We start from the raw sequence: 19,577 nt of genomic DNA, 5'->3' as shown, positions 1-19,577 counted from the left end.
TCAGTAGATGTCTTTAGGGCTGGACTCTCATCAAATGTGTGAAATTTTGAGAAGATAGGATCATCTCGGTCAAGTTAATGCAGCTTTTATTTTCACGAAAAATCTTCAGACTTTGCGTCACCGTAGCGGCCACGCCCTTTGGCGAAAAGTTACAATATTCGGTGTGGGGCATGATCAACATCTTAAGCCTTTTCTGACCAATTTTCAAATGGATCCCTTCAACAAGCTCAGCACAGTAGCTAAAAACGTAAAGTATGACATTTATTGTAACCACTAGGTGGCGCTATATGTATAACTGAATTTTATCATATAAATGTTTTCAGGCCGTGACTATTACGTTGCCTGAGAAGTTTGAGATTTTTTGGAGCTTGAACATGGGAGTTATTAAGCATTTGCTCTTTCTGGACAAATGAAATTTTAAAGGCAATATTTGATGCCCCGCCCCCGTCATATAGTATTTCAAAAAGGCAAGATGTTTTGCCCAGTTTTTCTCTCAGGTCTTGAGATGATAAATGCCAAGTTTGAAGTCAATTGGATGAAAAATGTTTGCAAAGGGGGAAAAAGCATGACCACAGTGAATGTGCCAAAATAGGCCAAAATTGGACATAAAAAAATTCATAGCTCACTTCCTGTACATTTTAGCTACATGGTCCCAATAGACTTTTTTGTGCGTCTCGGGGTGCTACACGTGCCTGCCAATTTTTGTTGCTCTAGCTCAAACGTGCCGGGCTTGGTTTTTATTTTTCTACGCTAGGGGGCGCTATCGAGTCGCATTGTTATGACGACTTAATAATATCAAATTTTTCGCCGGGCCCGAGGAGTGTGCAAAGTTCGGTGAGTTTTCGTGAATGTTTAGGTACCCAAAATCGCGATCGTTTGCGGAGAATAAAGAATAATAATAATAACTAGAGCTGCGAGCAGCTATAAAGGGCCCTCGCAGCCCGGGCCACGTTGGGGTCCTTGCACATTGGGGTACTTGCACGTTAGGGTACTGGCACGTTGGGGTACTGGCATATTGGAAGCAAAATTTCTTTGAAAATGGCATAATAAACGTTTACATGTAGAATTTTTTTTTTGCCAGTCTGTGTCAAGCTCAACGGGTTTTGGTGATTGTTAAGACCTGCAAAAATCAGCGTCCTTTTTTATTTTTAGGCAATGAGTTGCCCTGATTGGTATTTTTTGTAAAAGTGTATATAGACATCATCGCTCGTTGTACTCATTGCACAATGTTACTTTTATTGTCCAAAGGGGCAATCAAAAATGAATAAAACAAAATGGAAACGTACATACGTTTGGATCGGTGTGAAGCCAGTGAACAATTTGAGTGGTGAAAACTAAAAGAATATTCATAAATGACTTAGTTATCACACTTAGAATGAGTTTACATTTTTTGTACAAAATACCGTATGTGTTTTTTTTTTAATTTATATATTATGCCTCAAGGGCTAGATGGCGCTGTATTTATAACTGAATGTTGTCATAGAGATACCTTCAGGCCTTGATTATAAGCATACATGTCAAGTGTGGGATTTTTTTGGAGCATGTATCGTGGAGTTATTAAGCATATCCTTCATTCACGATATTGCTTTTAATGTCCACAGAGGCTATCAAAAATAAATAAAAATATATATATGTTTGGATAAGTCTGATGCCAGTGAACATTTTGAGTGGTGGAAACTAAAAGAATATTCATAAATGACTGAGTTATCACACTTAGAATGAGTTTACATTTTTTGTACAAAATACCGTATGTGGGGTATTTTTTTTTATGCCTCAAGGGCTAGGTGGCGCTGCATATATAACTGAATGTTGTCATAGAGATAACTTCAGGCCTTGACGATAAACATACATGTCAAGTTTGGGATTTTTTGGAGCATGTACCGGGGAGTTATCAAGCATATCCTTTTTCATTGCGAAACACAAATTTTGATGCCACGCCCTCATCATATAGTATTTCGAAAAGTCAAGATTTTCCCCCCTGTCGTTGGCTCAGGTCTTGACATTGTCCAGGTCAAGTCTTAACTCAGTCGGATGAAACGTGGAGAAGAAGTGGGCAAAAGTATGCCCCCTGTAAATGTGCAAAAATCATCAAAAATGGGACATTCAAAAATTCTTAGCTCACTTCCTGTTCATTTTAGCATATGGGTCCAAGAGACTTTTATGTAGGTCTTGGGCTCCCTCATACACCTAAAATTTTTCGTAGATCTTGCTTAAACGTACAACCGGGGCTGCTTCGTTAAAATTTTCTAGGGGGCGCTATTGAGTCATTTTTGTAAAAATAGCACAATCAACATTAAAATATTGCTCATTTTACCAGGCCAGATGTGTGTGCCAAGTTTCATGAGTTTCTGTGCATGTTTAGACCCTCAAAACCGGCGTTGTTTTCTTGGCGAACAGCGCTTAGCCACGCCCACAGCAATTCACGAAAACTCACAAACTTCGTGTTGTGACATCATGAAGGCCGAAACCCTCATCTGAGCAAATCTGAGTTAGGTCCAGTTAACGTGTTTGGACAAAAACGTAGAAGAAAATTCGTAAGAAAAAAAAAATGCCACTAGGTGGCGCTATCAGTAAGATGAAATATAAGTTCGTAGATGTCTTTAGGGCTGGACTCTCATCAAATGTGTGAAATTTTGAGAAGATAGGATCATCTCGGTCAAGTTAATGCAGCTTTTATTGTCACGAAAAATCTTCAGACTTTGCGTCACCGTAGCGGCCACGCCCTTTGGCGAAAAGTTACAATATTCGGTGTGGGGCATGATCAACATCTTAAGGCTTTTCTGACCAATTTTCAACTGGATCCCTTCAACGAGCTCAGCACTGTAGCTAAAAACGTAAAGTATGACATTTATTTTTACCACTAGGTGGCGCTATATGTATAACTGAATTTTATCATATAGATGTTTTCAGGCCGTGACTATTACGTTTTCTGAGAAGTTTGAGATTTTTCGGAGCTTGAACATGGGAGTTATTAAGCATTTGCTCTTTCTGGACAAATGAAATTTTCAAGGCAATATTTGATGCCCCGCCCCCGTCATATAGTATTTCAAAAAGTCAAGGTTTTTTGCCCAGTTGTTGTCTCAGGTCTTGAGATGATAAATGCCAATTTTGAAGTCAACTGGATGAAAAATGTTTGCAAAGGGGGAAAAAGCATGACCACAGTGAATGTGCCAAAATAGGCCAAAATTGGACATAAAAAAATTCATAGCTCATTTCCTGTACATTTTAGCTACATGGTCCCAATAGACTTTTTTGTGCGTCTCGGGGTGCTACACGTGCCTGCCAATTTTCGTTGCTCTAGCTCAAACGTGCCGGGCTTGGTTATTATTTTTCTACGCTAGGGGGCGCTATAGAGTCGCGTTGTTATGACGCCTTCATAATATAAAATTTTTCGCCGGGCCCGAAGAGTGCGCAAAGTTCGGTGAGTTTTCGTGAATGTTTAGATACCCAAAATCGCGATCGTTTGCGGAGAATAAAGAAGAAGAATAATAATAATAATAATAATAATAATAATAATAATAGTGATAATAATTTTTACAAAAACAATAGGGACCTCGCAGCGGTCGCTGCTCGGGCCCTAATAATAATAATAATAATTTTTACAAAAACAATAGGGACCTCGCAGCGGTCGCTGCTCGGGCCCTAACTAGAGCTGCGAGCAGCTATAAAGGGCCCTCGCAACCCGGGCCACGTTGGGGTACTTGCACGTCGGGGTACTGGCACGTTGGGGTACTGTCAAATAGGACAAGACCATCTAAAATGTTTTTGACAAGCCTTGTGTGTGCAAAGTATAATCAAAACGCAAAATATGGTGTGCAATTCCCAAAATAAATTCAAAATGGTGGACTTCCTTTTAGGTTTAGCATACGGCTACAGAATACCTTTTGTAGGTCTTAAGCTAATAGGTATGCCTCCCAGTTTTCATAAATCTTGGTCAAGTCATCTTTAGTTGTGTATCGCTTGAATCATACAATTGGAAATGCTCCATAAAAATGCATAGAGGGCGCTATTGAGCACAACGTTGGGTTACTTGCACGTCAGGGTACTGGCACGTTGGGGTACTGTTACATGGAACAAGGACCATTTAAAATGTTATTTTTTTCCATGGCTTGTCTGTGCAAAGTTTAATGAGAAAGGCCAAAAATGATGTATAATTCCCAAAATAAAATCAAAATAGCGGACTTCCTCTTTGGTTTGGCAAATGGCTACATAATACTTTTTTGTAGGTCTAGCATAATCATACAATCGGAAATGCTTCATAAAAATGTCTAGAGGGCGCTATTTATTGCAAATTGCACAATAAATCTCTAAAAATTCATGTTCATGACAAGTCTGATGTGTTTGCAAAGTTTCATGAGTTTTCATGTGTATAAAAAAAAAAAAAAAAAGCAGCACTTGACAACTGTTACATTTTGTAGGAGGGGTTCGTTAAAATATGACCCCTGAAAAAGGCCACAAAAAATGGCAACAAATCCCATCATAAATCAAAATGGCAGACTTCCTGTTTGGTTTAGCACATGGTTCCAAGAGACTTTTTTGTACATCGTGGGCTCTTATGTATGCCTGCAAATTATCATAGCGCTAGGTGAAACGTACAACCGGGAATGCTTCGTTAAAGAGGAATTTTTTAGCTCAAAATGTGATGCCCGGCCCCTGGGGGACTTCCTGTTGCGTTTAGCACATGGCACCAAGAGACATTTTTGTACATCCTGGGCTGTTACATATGTCTACAATTTTTCGTCGCTCTAGCTGCTTCGTACAACTGGGAATGCTTCATTAAGAAGGATTTTTTTCCTTTGCAAAAAGTGCATGCCACGATAACAGCGTGTGACGAAATAAAAAACTTTCAATAACTTTTCATTTTCAACATCTTAAGATGAATCACACCAAGTTTGAAGATGATCGGATAAACTCTGTAGGAGCAGTTTGTTAAAATATGACTCCTATGAAATGGCCAAAAAAAAATGGCAACACATTCCAAAGTAAATCAAAATGGCGGACGTCCTGTTAGGTTTAGCATATGGTTCAAAAAGAGTTTTTTGTACCTCGAGGGCTGTTATATACCTCTACAAATTTTGGTAACTCTAGGTGAAACGTACAGCCGGGTATGCTTTGTTAAAGAGGAGTTTTTTTTAGCTCAAAATGTGATGCCCGGCCCCTGGGGGACTTCCTGTTGGGTTTAGCACAGGGCACCAAGAGACTTTTTTGTACATCTTGGGCTGTTACATATGTCTACAAATTTTCGTAGCTCTAGCTGCTTCGTACAACTGGCAATGCTTCTTTAAGGATACTTTTTTTCCTTTGCAAACAGTGCATGCCATGACAACAGCGTGCGACGAAATACAAAGCTTTCAATAACTTTTCATCTTCAACATCTTAAGATGAATCACACCAAGTTTGAAGATGATCGGATAAACACTGTAGGAGGAGTTCGTTAAAATAAGACCCCAATGAAATGGCCAAAAAAATGGCAACACGTTCCAAAATAAATCAAAATGGTGGACTTCCTGTTAGGTTTAGCATATGGTTCAAAAAGAGTTTTTTGTAGGTCATAGTCTGTTACATATGTGTACCAATTTTCGTAGCTCTAGATTAAACGTACAACCGGCAATGCCTCGTGAAGTAAGAATTTTTAAACTCTAAATTTGATGCGCCGCCGCTGTCATATAGTATATCAAAAACTTTTCATTTTTCACAATGATGTTGTCCCAGGTGTTGAGATGGTACATCCCAAGTTTGAAGTCAATCGGGTTAACCGTGTAGGAGAAGCGGGCAAAAGTATGACCCCTGTAAATATGCAAAACTGGGCCAAAATTGGACATTTAAATACTCATACCTCACTTTCTGTCTATTTTAGGGTACACACTTCAAAGAGGTTTTTGTTCATTGGGATGTGCTACAGGTGCCACACAATTTTCATAGCCGTCGGACAATCGTAGCAGGACAGGGATCCGTTTAACCTATGTAGGGGGCGCTAAGGAGCCATTTTTCTGTTATCATGTATGGCGACTTTAAAATATCAAATTTTTCGCCAGGCCTGATGTGCGTGTAAAGTTTGGTGAGTTTTCGGTCACGTTTAGTGTCTCAAAAATGCGATTGTTTGCGGAGAATAATAATAATAAGAATAATAATAAGAAGAATTCCTACAAAAACAATAGGGCCTCGCAGCGGCACCGCCGCCGCCGCTGCTCGGGCCCTAATAATAATAATAATAATTTTTACAAAAACAATAGGGACCTCGCAGCGGTCGCTGCTCGGGCCCTAATAATAATAACTAGAGCTGCGAGCAGCTATAAAGGGCCCTCGCAGCCCGGGCCACGTTGGGGTCCTTGCACATTGGGGTACTTGCACGTTAGGGTACTGGCACGTTGGGGTACTGGTATATTGGAAGCAAAATTTCTTTGAAAATGGCATAATAAACGTTTACATGTAGAATATTTTTTTTGCCAGTGTGTGTCAAGCTCAACGGGTTTTGGTGATTGTTAAGTCCTGCAAAAATCAGCGTCCTTATTTATTTTTAGGCAATGAGTTGCCCTGATTGGTATTTTTTGTAAAAGTGTATATATACATCATCGCTCGTTGTACTCATTGCACAATGTTACTTTTATTGTCCAAAGGGGCAATCAAAAATGAATAAAACAAAATGGAAACGTACATACGTTTTGATCGGTGTGAAGCCAGTGAACAATTTGAGTGGTGGAAACTAAAAGAATATTCATAAATGACTTAGTTATCACACTTAGAATGAGTTTACATTTTTTGTACAAAATACCGTATGTGTGTTTGTTTGTTTTTTATATATTATGCCTCAAGGGCTAGGTGGCGCTGTATTTATAACTGAATGTTGTCATAGAGATACCTTCAGGCCTTGATTATAAGCATACATGTCAAGTGTGGGATTTTTTTTGGAGCATGTACCGTGGTGTTATTATGCATATCCTTCATTCACGATATTGCTTTTAATGTCCACAGAGGCTATCAAAAATAAATAAAAATATATATATTTTTGGATAAGTCTGGTGCCAGTGAACATTTTGAGTGGTGGAAACTAAAAGAATATTCATAAATGACTTAGTTATCACACTTAGAATGAGTTTACATTTTTTGTACAAAATACCGTATGTGGGGTATTTTTTTTTATGCCTCAAGGGCTAGGTGACGCTGCATATATAACTGAATGTTGTCATAGAGATAGCTTCAGGCCTTGACGATAAACATACATGTCAAGTTTGGGATTTTTTGGAGCATGTACCGGGGAGTTATTAAGCATATCCTTTTTCAGTGCGAAACACAAATTTTGATGCCCCGCCTTCATCATATAGTATTTCGAAAAGTCAAGATTTTTCCCCCTGTCGTTGGCTCAGGCCTTGACATGGTCCAGGTCAAGTCTTAACTCAGTCAGATGAAACGTGTAGGAGAAGTGGGCAAAAGTCTGCCCCCTGTGAATGTGCAAAAATCGTCAAAAATGGGACATTCAAAAATTCGTAGCTCACTTCCTGTTCATTTTAGCATATGGGTCCAAGAGACTTTTTTTGTAGGTCTTGGGCTCCCTCATACACCTAAAAATTTTCGTAGATCTTGCTTAAACGTACAACCGGGGCTGCTTCATTAAAAATTCCTAGGGGGCGCTATTGAGTCATTTTTGTAAAAATAGCACAATCAACAATAAAATATTGTTCATTTTACCAGGCCAGATGTGTGTGCCAAGTTTCATGAGTTTCTGCGCATGTTTAGACCCTCAAAACTGGCGTTGTTTTCTTGGCGAACAGTGCTTAGCCACGCCCACAGCGATTCGCAAAACTCACAAACTTCGTGTTGTGACATCATGAAGGCCGAAACCCTCATCTGAGCAAATATGAGGTTGGTCCAGTTAACGTGTTTGGAGAAAAATGTACAAGAAAATTCGTAAGAAAAAAAATTGCCACTAGGTGGCGCTATCAGTAAGATGAAATATAAGTTCGTAGATGTCTTTAGGGCTGGACTCTCATCAAATGTGTGAAATTTTGAGAAGATAGGATCATCTCGGTCAAGTTAATGCAGCTTTTATTGTCACGAAAAATCTTTAGACTTTGCGGCACCGTAGCGGCCACGCCCTTTGGCGAAAAGTTACAATATTCGGTGTGGGGCATGATCAACATCTTAAGGCTTTTCTGACCAATTTTCAACTGGATCTCTTCAACGAGCTCAGCGCAGTAGCTAAAAACGTAAAGTATGACATTTATTGTTACCACTAGGTGGCGCTATATGTATAACTGAATTTTATCATATAGATGTTTTCAGGCCGTGACTATTACATTGCCTGAGAAGTTTGAGATTTTTTGGAGCTTGAACATGGGAGTTATTAAGCATTTGCTCTTTCTGGACAAATGAAATTTTAAAGGCAATATTTGATGCCCCGCCCCCATCATATAGTATTTCGAAAAGGCAAGACTTTTTGCCCAGTTGTTCTCTCACGTCTTGAGATGATAAATGCCAAGTTTGAAGTTAATTGGATGAAAAATGTTTGCAGAGGGGGAAAAAGCATGACCACAGTGAATGTGCCAAAATAGGCCAAAATTGGATATTAAAAAATTCATAGCTCATTTCCTGTACATTTTAGCTACATGGTCCCAATAGACTTTTTTTGTGCATCTCGGGGTGCTACACGTGCCTGCCAATTTTCGTTGCTCTAGCTCAAACGTGCCGGGCTTGGTTTTTATTTTTCTACGCTAGGGGGCGCTATAGAGTCGCGTTGTTATGACGACTTCATAATATCAAATTTTTCGCCTGGCCTGAGGAGTGTGCAAAGTTCGGTGAGTTTTCGTGAATGTTTAGGTACCCAAAATCGGGATCGTTTGCGGAGAATAAAGAAGAAGAAGAAGAAGAAGAAGAAGAAGAAGAATAACTAGAGCTGCGAGCAGCTATAAAGGGCCCTCGCAGCCCGGGCCACGTTGGGGTCCTTGCACGTTGGGGTACTTGCACGTTGGGGTACTGGCACATTGGGGTACTGGCATATTGGAAGCAAAATTTCTTTGAAAATGGCATAATAAACGTTTACATGTAGAATATTTTTTTGCCAGTGTGTGTGTTAAGCTCAACGGGTTTTGGTGATTGTTAAGACCTGCAAAAATCAGCGTCCTTTTTTATTTTTAGGCAATGAGTTGCCCTGATTGGTATTTTTTTGTAAAAGTGTATATACACATCATCGCTCGTTGTACTCATTGCACAATGTTACTTTTATTGTCCAAAGGGGCAATCAAAAATGAATAAAACAAAATGGAAACGTACATACGTTTGGATCGGTGTGAAGCCAGTGAACAATTTGAGTGGTGGAAACTAAAAGAATATTCATAAATGACTTAGTTATCACACTTAGAATGAGTGTACATTTTTTGTACAAAATACCGTATGTGGGGTATTTTTATTTTTTTTTATATAAGCCTCAATGGCTAGGTGGCGCTGTATTCATAACTGAATGTTGTCATAGAGAAACCTTCAGGCCTTGATTATAAGCATACATGTCAAGTGTGGGATTTTTTTTGGAGCATGTACCGTGGAGTTATTAAGCATATCCTTCATTCACGATATTGCTTTTAATGTCCATAGAGGCTATCAAAAATAAATAAAAATATATATATATGTTTGGATAAGTCTGATGCCAGTGAACATTTTGAGTGGTGGAAACTAAAAGAATATTCATAAATGACTTCGTTATCACACTTAGAATGAGATTACATTTTTTGTACAAAATACCGTATGTGGGGTATTTTTTTTTCATGCCTCAAGGGCTAGGTGGCGCTGCATATATAACTGAATGTTGTCATAGAGATAACTTCAGGCCTTGACGATAAACATACATGTCAAGTTTGGGATTTTTTGGAGCATGTCCCGGGGAGTTATCAAGCATATCCTTTTACATTGCGAAACACAAATTTTGATGCCTCGCCCTCATCATATAGTATTTCGAAAAGTCAAAATTTTTCCCCCTGTCGTTGGCTCAGGTCTTGACATGGTCCAGGCCAAGTCTTAACTCAGTCGGATGAAACGTGTAGGAGAAGTGGGCAAAAGTCTGCCCCCTGTGAATGTGCAAAAATCGTCAAAAATGGGACATTCAAAAATTCGTAGCTCACTTCCTGTTCATTTTAGCATATGGGTACAAGATACTTTTTTGTAGGTCTTGGGCTCCCTCATACACCTAAAAATATTCGTCGTTCTTGCTTAAACGTACAACCGGGGCTGCTTCGTTAAAAATTTCGAGGGGGCGCTATTGAGTCATTTTTGTAAAAATAGCACAATCAACAATAAAATATTGCTCATTTTACCAGGCCAGATGTGTGTGCCAAGTTTCAGGAGTTTTTGTGCCAGTTTAGGCCCTCAAAATTGGTGTTGTTTTCTTGGCGAACAGCGCTTAGCCACGCCCACAGCGATTCGTGAAAACTCACAAACTTCGTATTGTGACATCATGAAGACCGAAACCCTCATCTGAGCAAATATGAGGTAGGTGCAGTTAATGGGGTTGGAGAAAAACATTGAAGAAAAATCGTAAGAAAAAAAATTGCCAGTAGGTGGCGCTATCAGTAAGATGAAATATAAGTACGTAGATGTCTTAAGGGCTGGACTCTCATCAAATGTGTGAAATTTTGAGAAGATAGGATCATCTGGGTCAAGTTAAAGCAGCTTTTATTGCCACGAAAAATTACCAGACTTTGCGGCACCGTAGCGGCCACGCCCTTTGGCGAAAAGTTACAATATTCGGTGTAGGGCATGATCAACATCTTAAGGCTTGTCTGACCAATTTTCAACTGGATCCCTTCAAAGAGCTTGGCACAGTAGCTAAAAACGTAAAGTATGACATTTATTGTCACCACTAGGTGGTGCTATATATATAACAGAATTTTATCATATAGATGTCTTCAGGCCGTGACTATTAAGTTGCATGAGAAGTTTGAGATTTTTTGGAGCTTGTACATGGGAGTTATTCAGCATTTTGTCTTTCTGGACAAATGAAATTTTAAAGGCAATATTTGATGCCCCGCCCCCGTCATATAGTATTTCAAAAAGTCAAGATATTTTGCCCAGTTGTTGTCTCAGGTCTTGAGATGATACATGGCAAGTTTGAAGTCAACTGGCTGAAAAATATTTGCAAAGGGGGAAAAAGTATGACCACAGTGAATGTGCCAAAATGGGCCAAAATTGGACATTCAAAAATTCATAGCTCACTTCCTGTACATTTTAGGAAATGGCTTCCACTGACTTTTTTTGTGCGTCTCGGGGTGCTACACGTGCCTGCCAATTTTCGTAGCTCTAGCTCAAACGGGCCGGGATTGGTTTTTATTTTTCTACGCTAGGTGGCGCTATAGAGTTGCGTTGTTATGACAACTACATAATATCAAATTTTTCACCGGGCACGAAGAGACTGCAAAGTTTGGTGAGTTTTCGTAAATGTTTAGGCCCTCAAAAATGAGATCGTTTACGGAGAAGAAGAAGAAGAAGAATAATAACTAGAGCTGCGAGCAGCTATAAAGGGCCCTCGCAGCCCGGGCCACGTTGGGGTACTTGCACGTTGGGGAACTTGCACATTGGGGTACTGGCACATTGGAAGCAGAATTTCTTTGAAAATGGCATGATAAACATGTAGATTTTTATTTTTTTTTGCCAGGTGTGATGAGTGTGTCAAGCTCAATGGGTTTTGGTGATTGTTAAGATCTGCAAAAATCAGCGTCTTTTTTTTTATTTTTAGGCAATGAATTGCCCTGATTGGTATTTTTCGTAAAAGTATATATACACACATCATCGCTCGTACTCATTGCACAATGTTGCTTTTATTGTCCATAGAGGCGATCAAAAAAAAAAAAAAAAAAAACTAAATAAAAAATATGTATGTTTGGATCGGTCTGATACCAGTGAACATATTGAGTGGTGGAAAGTAGAAGAATATTCATAAATGACTTAGTTATCACACTTACAATGAGTTTACAATTTTTGCAAAAATACCGTAAGTGAGGCATTTTTTTTTTTATGCCTCAAGGACTAGGTGGCGCTGTATTTATAGCTGAATTTTGTCATAGAGATACCTTCAGGCCTTGACTATAAATATACATTTCAAGTATGGGATTTTTTGGAGCATGTACCTGGGAGTTATTCAGCATAGCCTTCATTCACGATATTGCTTTTAATGTCCATAGAGGCTATCAAAAATACATAAAACTAAATAACAAAAATATGTGTGTTTGGTTAGGTCTGATGCCAGTGAATATTTTGAGTGGTGGAAAGTAAAAGAATATTCCTAAATGACTTAGTTATCACACATAGAATGAGTTTACATTTTTTGTACAAAATACCGTAAGTGTGGTATTTTTTTTTCATGCCTCAAGGGCTAGGTGGCGCTGCATATATAACTGAATGTTGTCATAGAGATACCTTCAGGCCTTGACGATAAACATACATGTCAAGTTTGGGATTTTTTGGAGCATGTATCGGGGAGTTATTAAGCATATCCTTTTTCAGTGCGAAACACAAATTTTGATGCCCCGCCCTCATCATATAGTATTTCCAAAAGTCAAGATTTTTCCGTCTGTTGTTGGCTCAGGTCTTGGCATGGTCCAGGTCAAGTCATAAGTCAGTCGGATAAAACGTGTAGGAGAAGTGGGCAAAAGTATGCCCCCTGAAAATGTGCAAAAATCGTCAAAAATGGGACATGCAAAAATTCGTAGCTCACTTCCTGTTCATTTTAGCATATGGGTCCAAGAGACTTTTTTGTAGGTCTTTGGCTCCCTCATACACATTCGTAGATCTTGCTTAAACGTACAATCGGGGCTGCTTCGTTAAAAATTTCTAGGGGGCGCTATTGAGTCATTTTTGTAAAAATAGGACAATACATGATAAAATATTGCTCATTTTGCCAGGCCAGATGTGTGTGCCAAGTTTCATGAGTTTCTGCGCATGTTTAGACCATCAAAACTGGCGTTGTTTTCTTGGCGAACAGCGCTTAGCCACGCCCACAGTGATTCGCGAAAACTCACAAACTTCGTGTTGTGACATCATGAAGGCCGAAACCCTCATCTGAGCAAATATGAGGTAGGTCCAGTTAACGTGTTTGGAGAAAAACGTAGAAGAAAATTCGTAAGAAAAAAAATTGCCACTCGGTGGCGCTATCAGTTAGATGGAATGTAAGTTAGTAGATGTCTTTAGAGCTGGACTCTCATCAAATGTGTGAAATTTTGAGAAGGTAGGATCATCTCGGTCAAGTTAATGCAGCTTTTATTGTCACGAAAAATCTTCAGACTTTGCGTCACCGTAGCGGCCACGCCCTTTGGCGAAAAGTTACAATATTCGGTGTGGGGCATCATCAACATCTTAAGGCTTTTCTGACCAATTTTCAACTGGATCCCTTCAACGAGCTCAGCACAGTAGCTAAAAACGTAAAGTATGACATTTATTGTAACCACTAGGTGGCGCTATATGTATAACTGAATTTTATCATATAGATGTTTTCAGGCCGTGACTATTACATTGCCTGAGAAGTTTGAGATTTTTTGGAGCTTGAACATGGGAGTTATTAAGCATTTGCTCTTTCTGGACAAATGAAATTTTAAAGGCAATATTTGATGCCCCGCCCCCATCATATAGTATTTCGAAAAGGCAAGACTTTTTGCCCAGTTGTTCTCTTAGGTCTTGAGATGATAAATGCCAAGTTTGAAGTCAATGGGATGAAAAATGTTTGCATAGGGGGAAAAAGCATGACCACAGTGAATGTGCTAAAATAGGCCAAAATTGGACATAAAAAAATTCATAGCTCATTTCCTGTACATTCTAGCTACATGGTCCCAATAGACTTTTTTGTGCGTCTCGGGGTGCTACACGTGCCTGCCAATTTTTGTTGCTCTAGCTCAAACGTGCCGGGCTTGGTTTTTATTTTTCTATGCTAGGGGGCGCTATAGAGTCGCGTTGTTATGACGACTTCATAATATCAAATTTTTCGCCGGGCCTGAGGAGTGTGCAAAGTTTGGTGAGTTTTCGTGAATGTTTAGGTACCCAAAATCGAGATCGTTTGCGGAGAATGAAGAAGAAGAAGAAGAAGAAGAAGAATAATTTTTACAAAAACAATAGGGACCTCGCAGCGGTCGCTGCTCGGGCCCTAATAATTCTTACAAAAACAAGAGGGACCTCGCAGCGGTCGCTGCTCGGGCCCTAATAATAATTCTTACAAAAACAAGAGGGACCTCGCAGCGGTCGCTGCTCGGGCCCTAATAATTCTTACAAAAACAAGAGGGACCTCGCAGCAGTCGCTGCTCGGGCCCTAATAATTTTTACAAAAACAATAGGGACCTCGCAGCGGTCGCTGCTCGGGCCCTAATAATAATAATTTATACAAAAACAATAGGGACCTCGCAGCGGTCGCTGCTCGGGCCTTAATAATAATAATTTTTACAAAAACAATAGGGACCTCGCAGCGGTCGCTGCTCGGGCCCTAATAATATCACAGTAAATTGCATCAAATGTGTCAAGTGCACAGACATAAACAAGGCAGCTTGTGAACAGTCACTAGAAACCAATTTGTAAGACGTAAGACTACTTGTCAACATACCGATATATAAAGTAGCTTATATAAAAAATACCACTACTATGGATAGTATTTGGTCCCTTTGTTGTCTGTCCTCAAGGCACAGTAGAAACACGAGTTGTGTTTTGCCCCCCTCAGGGTCTGTGTTTCATCCGAACAAGCCGCCCAGAGAAGAACATCATCTACAACTGCAATGAGGACTTCCATGTTGGACAAGCTAAGGTTTGTCGCGTTTACTGGAAAATTAACAAAAACATGTCTGCTAACTTCATTTGATTGTCTTCAGTGCGTATGCTTAAATTTTTACACAACCACTTCAATATTGTGTTCTTCAACACATTTTGTTTTTTGCAGTGACGACGGGTTAGGGTTGAGCTCTTGGGATCTTCTAAGTCGGAAAAAGCAGGGACAGTAGCATTGTGTAGGTTTTACTTTCATTTTAGTGCAAGTTGAATGAGTAACTACTCATTCAACTTGCACTAAAATGAAAGTACTAAAGTATTTTATCTTCCTACTAAAGTATTGTATAAGAGGTTTTGCCAACTCTTCCAACTAAAACGCTGTCAATTGATATGGAGTTGCCTTAATCTTGCCTTCCATCTCAGGTGGTCTACAAAACCAATGACGACCACGTGACCGTCATTGGCGCGGGGGTGACCCTGCATGAGGCGCTGGCAGCTGCCGAACACCTGAAAAAAGGTAAAGAGATCCTTGTTCTGTATTTTGGATGTTTGAACGTGAACGCTGTCACTTCCCGTCCACAGAGAGAATTAACATCCGCGTGATTGACCCGTTCACCATTAAACCTTTGGACTCCAAGACCATCACTGACAACGCCAGGGCCACCAGGGGGCGCATCATCACTGTGGAAGACCACTACTATGAAGGTGAGAAGTAGATTTTGTTTGCTAGTTAATCGGGCTTGTGGACTAGGTCACAGAAAGGCCGAGGAATATAAATCATATCCAGAATGATGCCCCTGATGCCCACTGAGCTAAGGTCTTGTGAGATATGACGAAGTCTTGTGATGATAATTTGATTCATGAATCATTTTTTTCGGCTGCAAATATCAGCGATTCCTATGCATCGCCCTCCACTGGACTGGAGATGAACAACCGCCATGTTCTGATTCAAATTAGTCCTGTTGAGGACTTTTCCAGATAATAAGAACATAAAATGAATGACGTAGTCTCGATTGTGCTGCGAATATTTATTTGACTTCTTCTGCCCTTGAACAAACAGTCGTGCATACCATGGTGCATGCATTGTCGCAATTTTAAGGGGACATATGATGGAAATTGGCTTTTTAATGTTTGCATCTAATGGTTGTATTCCTGGAGTGCCTTCCCACCCATCAAGGTTGAAATTAAATGACCAACTAAGTCATCTTAAATCATCTTCCTATTTCGAAAAATGTGTTTGTTTGAGCCAATCTGTATTTCTGCTACACTGTTAGATGACAGTGGGCCTAATTTACATATTAACCACCCTCCACATTAAGTTTTTAAGGCAAGACCAGTGTTTTAAGTGGGCAGGAACACACCGGTACGGTGCTCCAGCACTTCCAAATTTAAGAAGATAATACTTTGTCTTTACAGTAATTAATTTGATAACTTCATTATTTATATATTAGTATCAATAAAAACACATTTTGCAACTTGCTGTCGACTAAAGATGACATCACCCATGCTCAGGTAACAACCAATCATGGCTCACTTTGCGAATGTCACACGACCAAACCCAGAAAACAGGTGAGGCGTGATTGGTCGTTACCTGTTTCCTGAGCACCTGTGATGTCATTTTCAGTCAACAGCAAGTGGCAAAATGTGTTTTTAAAGATAATAATTGTAGGTTATCAAATTAATTTGAGACAAAATATGACCTTGTTACTGCTGAAAAGGCTAAATGAGTCAAGTATACCTTTAAAGGTTCTCGTTTGTTAGCTAATGCTCAAGAAAGCCGCATATGTGAGCAGTATGAAGGCAGGCTCACTGCCTGAGACAGATACGCCCCCAAAATGACCGAAACATACCATGTCAACGTAAATGTATTTCTATTTCTCAAGTCTTGTGTTACACTGATAAAAGAATTTTAATAATACTGTTGGTAACTGAGTACGTCATAAAATATAAACAAATGTCATGTATTTCTGCCCTGACGTAAGAATACAAAGAAAGAACGAGCCTCGTAAACGAAATGGCTTGAAGCTAAATAAATAAGAAAATATTGAAAGCCAAAACGAGATGAGGCTGCAGACAGCGCCACAAGATGTGGAGAAATGTTTGTGATTCTTGTCTGGAAGAAGATGAGAAGGAGACCCATGATCCAGTATGTTGGCGAGGGGGATGGGAGCTGGCACAGCCTGTCAGAGCTTCTTAATTTCCTCTTTGGCCTGTGGGCCCGCGCTGACCTACATACAGTACCAGCTCCATGCATTTACATGTCCAAAATGTCTTTATCTACTTGTCTGTTTTTCATCTGCATATTTGAACCTTTTATTATACTAGAGAAGGTGGTATTGTTGTGTGCGCTACGCTAGCATTGGTGTGCTAGCTTTGGTGTTAGCATTTTTGTTAAGTCATGTCAGTGCTTCTTCGAAGGTAATAAAAAAAATAATAAAAAAAAAAAAAAACATATTTACAAGAGTCCATCTTGGCTGTGTTCCCCATCAGGTGGTCTGGGCGAGGCCGTGTGCTCGGCGGTGATGAACGAAAACGGCTTCAGCGTCCACCGCCTGGCCGTGTCGCAGGTTCCCCGCAGCGGCAAGCCCCACGAGCTGCTCCAGATCTTCGGCATCGACCGCGACGCTATCATTCAGGCCGTCCGCAAGGTTCTCAGCGGCGCCGCCAACGCCAAGTGAGGACGGACGAGTCGCCGTAGTGATGACAAAATGCATACGGGGAGTGGAGGTGGGGGTCGACCACTGCCCCGCTCTTCATGAAAAGCCCTTTTAAATTTAAAAAATACAAATTTGTCGATGTTGTTTGACACCCTACCTGAGTTCTGTTGGCGCACACGCACACATTCATAACCCCTCCCTGTCACCCCTATAAAGTTCTGATACTGCTGTAGCGTGGAAGTGAGAGAAGTAAAGTGATGTTTTGTTTTTCACTCATTTTTGCGCAAGCCCTCTCCTCTGGTGGGTGCAACGACACACCCACATTCATTTGTTACCCCAAGTCACTTGTGGTGGTGACATTGTTTCGGAGCACTGACTGTTTTTAAACCCTTTTTGGTCCTCACTTGCGACAGGACGGCCTCACACGAATAAAAAGATGTTTTCTTCACAACACTTGTGTCTGATCCTTTTCTTTTGCAGCATATAAACCTTGAAAGATAGGTACATTTTGCTGCTTAACCAATCTGTACTATAAACATAAGTTGTTTTTTTTAATGTTTAAATCAGTTTTATATTCTTAGTTCTTATTGCATATACTGCACTTGCTATATGCAATATATTTTAAACACATTTAATCATTTTAAGTTTTATGATTTTAGGAAATCATTATATCATATTAGTTTTATCATTAAATCATTATGGCCATTAGTATTTGCTGTATGTATGTCGTTATTTCATTAAATTATTATACATAGTCAGTTTTATTATTGTATTAAATTTTATCAGTATTCCGGTAGTTGTTTGTAATAATTGTGTGAAGGCTGGAGGCCTTCACACATGTTATTCTACACCATTCCCGTTATTGTGTGAAGGCTGGAGACCGCTGCGAGGTCCCTATTGTTTTTGTAAAAATTATTGTTATTACTATTATTATTATTAGGGCCCGAGCAGCGACCGCTGCGAGGTCTCTATTGTTCCTGAAGGAATTCTTATTAGGGCCCGAGCAGCGACCGCTGCGAGGTCCCTATTGTTTTTGTAAAAATTATTATTATTATTATTATTATTAGGGCCCGAGCAGCGACCGCTGCGAGGTCCCTATTGTTTTTGTAAAAATTATTATTATTATTATTAGGGCCCGAGCAGCGACCGCTGCGAGGTCCCTCTTGTTTTTGTAAGAATTATTATTATTAGGGCCCGAGCAGCGACCGCTGCGAGGTCCCTATTGTTTTTGTAAAAATTATTATTATTATTATTAGGGCCCGAGCAGCGACCGCTGCGAGGTCCCTATTGTTTTTCGTTCGAATTATTATTATTATTATTATTATTATTATTATTATTATTATTATTATTATTCTCCGTAAACGATCGCGATTTTGGGTACCTAAACATTTACGAAAACTCACCAAACTTTGCACACTCCTCAGGCCCGGCGAAAAATTTGATATTATGAAGTCGTCATAACAACGTGACTCTATAGCGCCCCCTAGCATAGAAAAATATAAACCAAGCCCGGCATGTTTGAGCTAGAGCAACGAAAATTGGCAGGCACGTGTAGCACCCCGAGACGCACAAAAAAGTCTATTGGGACCATGTAGCTAAAATGTACAGGAAGTGAGCTATGAATTTTTTAATGTCCAATTTTGGCCTATTTTGGCACATTCACTGTGGTCATGCTTTTTCCCCCTTTGCAAACATTTTTCATCCAATTGACTTCAAACTTGGCATTTATCATCTCAAGACCTGAGAGAACAGCTGGGCAAAACATCTTGCCTTTTGGAAATACTATATGACGGGGGCGGAGCATCAAATATTGCCTTTAAAATTTCATTTGTCCAGAAAGAGCAAATGCTTAATAACTCCCATGTTCAAGCTCCAAAAAATCTCAAACTTATCAGGCAACGTAATAGTCACGGCCTGAAAACATCTATATGATAAAATTCAGTTATACATATAGCGCCACCTAGTGGTTACAATAAATGTAATACTTTACGTTTTTAGCTACTGCGCTGAGCTCGTTGAAGGGATCCAGTTGAAAATTGGTCAGAAAACCCTTAAGATGTTGATCATGCCCCACACTGAATATTGTAACTTTTCGCCAAAGGGCGTGGCCGCTACGGTGACGCAAAGTCTGAAGATTTTTCTTGAAAATAAAAGCTGCATTAACTTGACCGAGATGATCCTATCTTCTCAAAATTT

At 39.8% G+C, this 19,577-nt stretch overlaps 1 protein-coding gene across 1 annotated transcript in view; it reads left to right on the top strand.

The window, feature by feature from the left end:
- The window catches only part of LOC144014852 (transketolase-like), a 112,371-nt gene extending 94,539 nt beyond the window's left edge, over positions 1-17,832 (top strand). The window contains exons 11-14 of the mRNA XM_077515151.1: positions 14,681-14,764; positions 15,148-15,241; positions 15,307-15,429; positions 17,215-17,832. Of these exons, the coding sequence (XP_077371277.1) occupies positions 14,681-14,764; positions 15,148-15,241; positions 15,307-15,429; positions 17,215-17,402 (489 nt within the window). The 3' untranslated portion in view covers positions 17,403-17,832. The remainder of the gene's footprint in view (positions 1-14,680; positions 14,765-15,147; positions 15,242-15,306; positions 15,430-17,214) is intronic.
- Positions 17,833-19,577: the final 1,745 nt, after the last annotated feature.

Source organism: Festucalex cinctus, chromosome 2 (genome assembly GCF_051991245.1).
Source record: "Festucalex cinctus isolate MCC-2025b chromosome 2, RoL_Fcin_1.0, whole genome shotgun sequence".
Taxonomy (NCBI): Eukaryota; Metazoa; Chordata; class Actinopteri; order Syngnathiformes; family Syngnathidae; genus Festucalex; species Festucalex cinctus.
Note: the sequence above shows the minus strand (reverse complement) of the source record. Positions and strands in the feature narration are given on the sequence as shown.